The 6,910-nt window shown below is 42.9% G+C and overlaps 1 protein-coding gene across 1 annotated transcript in view; it reads right to left on the minus strand.

Moving 5' to 3' along the window:
- The window catches only part of LOC310815479 (uncharacterized protein), a 28,021-nt gene extending 21,338 nt beyond the window's left edge, over positions 1-6,683 (minus strand). The window contains exons 1-3 of the mRNA XM_083685273.1: positions 6,631-6,683; positions 3,380-3,659; positions 2,953-3,098 (exon numbers count right to left, since the gene is read on the minus strand). Coding sequence (XP_083541399.1) covers positions 2,953-3,098; positions 3,380-3,659; positions 6,631-6,664 — 460 coding nt within the window. The 5' untranslated portion in view covers positions 6,665-6,683. The remainder of the gene's footprint in view (positions 1-2,952; positions 3,099-3,379; positions 3,660-6,630) is intronic.
- Positions 6,684-6,910: the final 227 nt, after the last annotated feature.

Here is a 6,910-nt window from a genome sequence, read left to right on the forward strand (position 1 = left end):
TATATCATCATCATTTACAAGTCAAAAAATGGATGTACCAATCCCAGATTGTCCCTTTAAACAGTGTGAAAACGGGTTGATTCACCCCGGGTCAAAAGTGGCCTAAGGAGACAGTTAGAACTCATCTCTCTTCTTCCTGGTCTTCCTAGTCGTCTCTTGTGTCTCTTTCTTGTGGAACACCTTCCCATCTGCTTGATTTCTCCATGTCAGTTTGAAGCCCTCTGGCACCCCACGCTTCTTCAGCTCCTCATGAATCTACAACATAAACAAGTCTCCCATTTCACAAAACATACATTTTCTCACTCTCCAAAAAGTTTGCATCAAATCACAGTGTTGTTTCTCTTATAAAATCATGAAAATGTCCCATGGCCAGAAATGACATGCATGGAAAATGTTCTTTTTAGGACATGAGACCAGTTGTGTGGGTGCGTTTCTCTGAATCCCACCTTTTCTAAAATCTTTGCATTAATCTCAGGGTCATTAAGGTCCAGCTGTCCGTCTGACTTCAGCTCCACTCTCACGACTTGTCTCTTCAGGACCTCAGGCTTTACTGTGGAACAGACTTTTATGAGGTCTTCACCAGGGATGCAGTGGGGCATACACACACTTAGGGCCCTATTTCCCAAGCAGTGAGCCAAGTTGCCCACAATAAAAGTTAATAAATAAGGTTTTCTATACTTCAGATTGCATGCAATACTGTACATAATCCTGCTGTTCACAAAACCTGTGGTTGAATAAACACCATTGTTAAAGACAAGAGGCTCCATTCAGTTGAATAGTGTGTACAGATGTTTCTATTGTTTTTACAAAAAGAAAGGTATTTTATATCAGGGCCTCAGAACTAATTATTACTCTTAATTTTACAAGTTCCTAACAGCGTTCATGTTACCAAGTGTTCCAAACACCTCCACTAGCTAATAGTCAGCTTCCCCAAACATCCAGAAACCTGCGCTGTCTAAGCGACTCCTCTGCTCAAATCAACCTCTATGGAGGCTGTTTCTTTAACCTCTATGGAGGCTGTTTCTTTAACCTCTATGGAGGCTGTTTCTTTCACCTCTATGGAGGCTGTTTCTTTCACAGTCGCTGCGTGGAATTGATATGTGCAGAATGAACAAGCGTCTTGTGGATCCAATCAAAGGATCAGAGAATGAATCTGGTGTTGAAGGCAGAAGCTACAGCTAAACCCTCTGTGGCTCAGTTGGTGCTAACAACACTTAGGTTGTGGGTTTGATTCCTGTATACCCTCACTGTAATGTAAGTCTCTTTAGATAAAAGTGTCAGGGAAATGGCATATATTATATTATATTATATTATATTATATCATATTATATTATATTATTAACACTGCAGTGCACAAAGCGTGGTGAGTTGACTCAAAGAGAGAGAATGACAAAAGTTGAACAGTTCTGAAGAAATTCATGTATTCTCAAATGAAGGAGAAGGAGCAGAAAGAGAGACAGACAGAGAGAGAGAGCATGCTATTTATAAAATATATATATAAAAATAGTTTAAAAGAGAAATGTTTTTATGTAAGCTAGCTGGTTACGTTATCCAACACTGCAACTCCTCTAAATTAAAGAAACCTTTCGGTATTATTGATTATTATTATTATTATTATTATTATTATTATTATTATTATTATTATTATTATTATTATTATTATCATTATTATACCTTTCGGTTTTCTTACCTGTTGAGACACTGGCTGGCTGGGTTGAGAGCACAACACCTGTGAATATGTTACCATATTAATGTATGATAATTAGGATTCTTTAGGCCCACACTATATTATTATGTACATCTGTTATGGGAGCAATAGTTCAGAGGCATGTTTGAAGTTGCCCAGAGCGTAATAGAGGTGGTGGCAGAAGTGGTGGTGGAGGGGCGGTAGAGGGGAGGTCAAGAGAAAACCACAACCTGACGTAATATTATCAACGAAATGGTCGACTAAGAGGGCCGTCATTACAGACCTGATATACAGCCTATAGAAAGTCTGCACCCCTTTTCAAAATGAAATGTTCATCTTTTGCTGCCCACAGTTTGCAACAATGAATTCAAGTGATGCAGCAAAACAAAGTGGCTGGAAATGTGTTTCTTTGGTTTTACTACAAACCATTAAGTTTAGTGCAAATCCAGAACATGTGTCATCGTTTTCACACCATGTCCCGTGGGAGAATAGTGGTGCTGCATCATGTTATGGTTATTCTTGTCACCGGCAGGGGAAATATTTTTTTTTTTTTTTTATTTGACTTTGTGTCCAGTAGGCGGTGTAGATCAGTGGGGAAGAAATCCTAATTGAATGTATTTCGATTCCAGGCTCTGGTGCAACAAAAGGTGAACATTTTAAAAGGGGGTGTCGACTTTTTATAGGCACTGTATAATGAATTCAGATGATTATTAAACTGAAGAACAAATCCCAGATTGTGCCTTTAAGATACAATCCACATCTACAGCACTAAAAAGCATTTTCAACTAATTTCAACACATTTTAATGAAAGGAAAAGAAATGATGAATTATAGGAGGCGTTTTCACACTGGCCATTTCACCCCGGAGCAACACCGGGCGAAGGAGGGAACGTTTTCTCACTGGAATTTTCACCCCAATGAGTTGAGATGTTCAACCTGGGTGAGTCAACCTTCCAGAGGAGCCGGTTGAACACAGGGTCGAGACGCTCACCCCAGGGTGACACTTCCACTGAGAAAACGCTGTGGTTGAGCTCACCCTGTGTTTAAAGGGGTAATCCGGGATTCAAACAACAACAAAGGGTCAAACCACCCCTTTTTTTGATAAACAACAGGATAGAAGTCTTTATTTGGTAATATAATACATGTTTAATAACTAGTTCATGTTACCAAGAACATGGTTTAATAACTAGTTCATGTTACCAAGAACATGGTTTAATAACTAGTTCATGTTACCAAGAACATGGTTTAATAACTAGTTCATGTTACCTGCAAGAGTTCCAAACACCTCCACTTCACACAGAATAAGGACACGACTCGTGTCAGGGATGACCACACTGACGTAGCGACCCTCCATGTTGTTACACTGGAAGGTGGAGGTCTGTCCTGCTGGGATGCTGGTGATGACATCACATCTGAGAGAGAGAGAGAGAGAGAGAGAGAGAGAGAGAGAGAGAGAGAGAGAGACAGAGACAGAGAGAGAGAGGGAGAGAGAGAAGGGGGGGAGGGAGAGTGAGAGAAAGACAGACAGAGACAGAGAGACAGAGGAGGGGTGGGGGGGTGGGGAGGTGGGGGGGTGCAGTGTACCATAAATCTATCAAAAATGCAGTAGCATTGGATAAGGACCAAATTCAAACAAGTGACAGAAATGAAACTGTGAAGAGTTCTTGAATTGAAGTTGAGTTGAATGTATCACCTGGGGTTGTTGTTGCCGTTGTTCTCCAGTGAGTTACCGATGTGGATCTCAGCTCCATTAAGCCTCTCAGAACAGCAGTCTCCTCTGTTGGTGACGGACACAGCAGTGACTCTGTACACATCCAGCAGGTCTACTCTCCACCAGGGGCTGGTCTGCTGTAGAGTGCTGCTGCAGGATCCACTGTACCAGTCTGGGTCTCTGTTCCCATCAATGGCTCTAGGAGCAGCAGCACCACCAAACTCTGATGACTGAGTGGCCACTCCCTTCAACGCCACGTTTACTGGAGGGAAACACAGAGGAGAAATCACACATCACATCACATCACGGTTAGTGGGCGGGGGGGCAGACCAGGAACATTGTCTAGAGGGGGGGGGCTGACCAGGAACATTGTCTGCGGGGGGGGGGGGCTGACCAGGAACATTGTCCAGAGGGGGGGGGAGGCAGAGCAGGAACATTGTCTGGGGGGGGCTGACCAGGAACATTGTGTACAGGGGGGGGGCTGACAAGGAACGTTGTCTAGAGGGGGGGGGGCTGACCGGGAACGTTGTTGAGAAGGGGGGGGGGCTGACCAGGAACGTTGTTGAGAGGGGGGGGGGGGCTGACCAGGAACTTTGTGTACAGGGGGGGGGGGGCTGACCAGGAACGTTATCTAGAGGGGGGGGGTTGTCCAGGAACATTATCTAGAGGGGGGGGGGCTGATCAGGAATGTTGTCGAGAGGGGGGGGGGAGGGGGGTTGGGCTGACCAGGAACATTGTCGAGAGGTGGGGGGGGGGGGGTTGGGCTGATCAGGAACATTGTCGAGAGGTGGGGGGGGGCTGACCATGGGGGGGGGCAGACCAGGAACATTGTCTGGGGGGGGGGGGGCTGACAAGGAATGTTGTCGAGAGGTGGGGGGGCAGACCAGGAACGTTGTCTATAGGGGGAGGCCTGACCAGGAACGTTGTCTGGGGGGGAGGGGGGGGGGGCGCTAACCAGGAACGTTGTCGGGGGGGGCTGACCAGAAAAGATGTCTAGAGGGGGGGGCTGACCAGGAATGTTGTTTCGGGGGGGGGGGGTTGGGGGGGGGGCTGTGGCTCCCATGTGTGGTGATCTTCAACATGACACTTGATATTTGGGGACATGCAGTAGATTCCTATTTCTGTTAAAAACTCAAATCAGATCGCGCCACAATTATCTCCAAAAAAACGTTGTGATCCCTGTTTGAGAGTCGTCATCACCTCCTAGAGGAGGCTACAGTAGGCTGCTTATTTACTATTACTAAGGTGGTTTTCTTACCTGTTGAGACACTGGCTGGCTGGGTTGAGAGCACAACACCTGTGAATATGTTACCATATTAATGTATGATAATTAGGATTCTTTAGGCCCACACTATATTATTATGTACATCTGTTATGGGAGCAATAGTTCAGAGGCATGTTTGAAGTTGCCCAGAGCGTAATAGAGGTGGTGTCAGAAGTGGTGGTGGAGGGGCGGTAGAGGGGAGGTCAAGAGGAAGACGTGAGGTACCACAGAAACCCAACAGTGTTCTACATCTATGTGTTCTATATCTATGTGTTCTACATCTATGTGTTCTATATCTATGTGTTCTATATCTATGTGAGGTGAACAGTGTTCTATATCTATGTGTTCTACATCTATGTTTTCTATATCTAGATTCAAGATTCAAGATTCAAAGTGTTTATTATCTTATGCACAGTAGAAAACACGTTTCCCTGTACAATGAAATTCTTGCTTTGCTGTCCGCAGAATGCCAACCAATGTAAAATATACAATACAAAAAAATATACAATATATACTAAACAAAATGTACAAGATAACAACATTTAAGGCAGCATGTGATAATAAAAAAGCAACAATAATAATAATAAAACAGTGCAAATGTAAGCAGTGCAATTATGCATGTGCAAACTGAAAATCTATGTGAGTTGAACAGTGTTCTATATCTATGTGTTCTATATCTATGTGTTCTATATCTATGTGAGGTGAACAGTGTTCTACATCTATGTGTTCTATATCTATATGTTCTATATCCATGTGTTCTATATCTATGTGTTCTACATCTGTGTTCTATATCTATGTGTTCTATATCTATGTGTGGTGAACAGTGTTCTATATCTATGTGTTCTATATCTATGTGTTCTACATCTATGTGTTCTATATCTATGTGTTCTACATCTATGTGAGGTGAACAGTGTTCTATATCTATGTGTTCTATATCTATGTGAGGTGAACAGTGTTCTATATCTATGTGTTCTATATCTATGTGTGGTGAACAGTGTTCTATGTCTATGTGTTCTATATCTATGTGTTTTACATCTATGTGTTCTATATCTATGTGTTCTACATCTATGTGAGGTGAACAGTGTTCTATATCTATGTGTTCTATATCTATGTGTTCTATATCTATGTGAGGTGAACAGTGTTCTATATCTATGTGTTCTATATCTATGTGTTCTATATCTATGTGTTCTATATCTATGTGAGGTGAACAGTGTTCTATATCTATGTGTTCTATATCTATGTGAGGTTCAGTAACATTGAAAGACACCGTGCAAAAGATCACATGTACATGTAGTGATAAACACATGAATAAATAAATATACTGTAGTCGGTGTAGGAGCCATTTTGGGCCTTTTGTTGACTTATTGTTTGTGTTGTGTGTATTTCCTGTGGTTTTAGGATGTTTACCGTAGTTTGTACACTAGGTGGCAGTATCACCGAGGTTAATGGGTCACATGACCCTGTAGGCACACAGGTGAGCAGGAAACAGGCTCACAGGTACAGAGACACACGGGGCTTACTGTCACCATGACAACCTACAGCCGTTCACCATAGTTATCACCATGACAACCTACAGCCGTTCACCATAGTTATCACCATGACAACCTACAGCCGTTCACCATTGTTATCACCATGACAACCTACAGCTCTTCAACATTGTTATCACCATGACAACCTACAGCTATTTAACATTGTTATCACCATGACAACCTACAGCTATTTAACATTGTTATCACCATGACAACCTACAGCCGTTCACCATTGTTATCACCATGACAACCTACAGCTCTTCAACATTGTTATCACCATGACAACCTACAGCTATTCAACATTGTTTTCACCACCAGAGAACTCAAAGAAACGACTTGGAGAGGAAAGCCTGTCTAACCTGTGACTAAGACACCTGTTGAATAACCAGGTACGTCTACAGAGGCCCACTAGCACAGGTACTAATACTGTAGCCACTTACCCGTCACAGAGAAGAGAAACAGACCCCACTGCATGGCTGGTGGTTGGGGCTTCATTCAGGCCTCCGCACCTGTCTCCTGTCTGTACAGATGAAACAAGAAGATCTACAGTGCTGCTCCCAGGCTCTTCAATCACCAGTTTACTACAACTATAGAGAGTACCATCCTAAAGTCATGAACGTAGCCCACAGTAGTGGAGAGATAGCTATGTGTGGATATCTTCATGTTTAGAATGGACCTGTCATATTCAGTGTACAATTTGTTGACATCATCATATGAATA

This window comes from Argentina silus (genome assembly GCF_951799395.1).
Source record: "Argentina silus genome assembly, chromosome: 14".
NCBI classification, from domain to species: domain Eukaryota; kingdom Metazoa; phylum Chordata; class Actinopteri; order Argentiniformes; family Argentinidae; genus Argentina; species Argentina silus.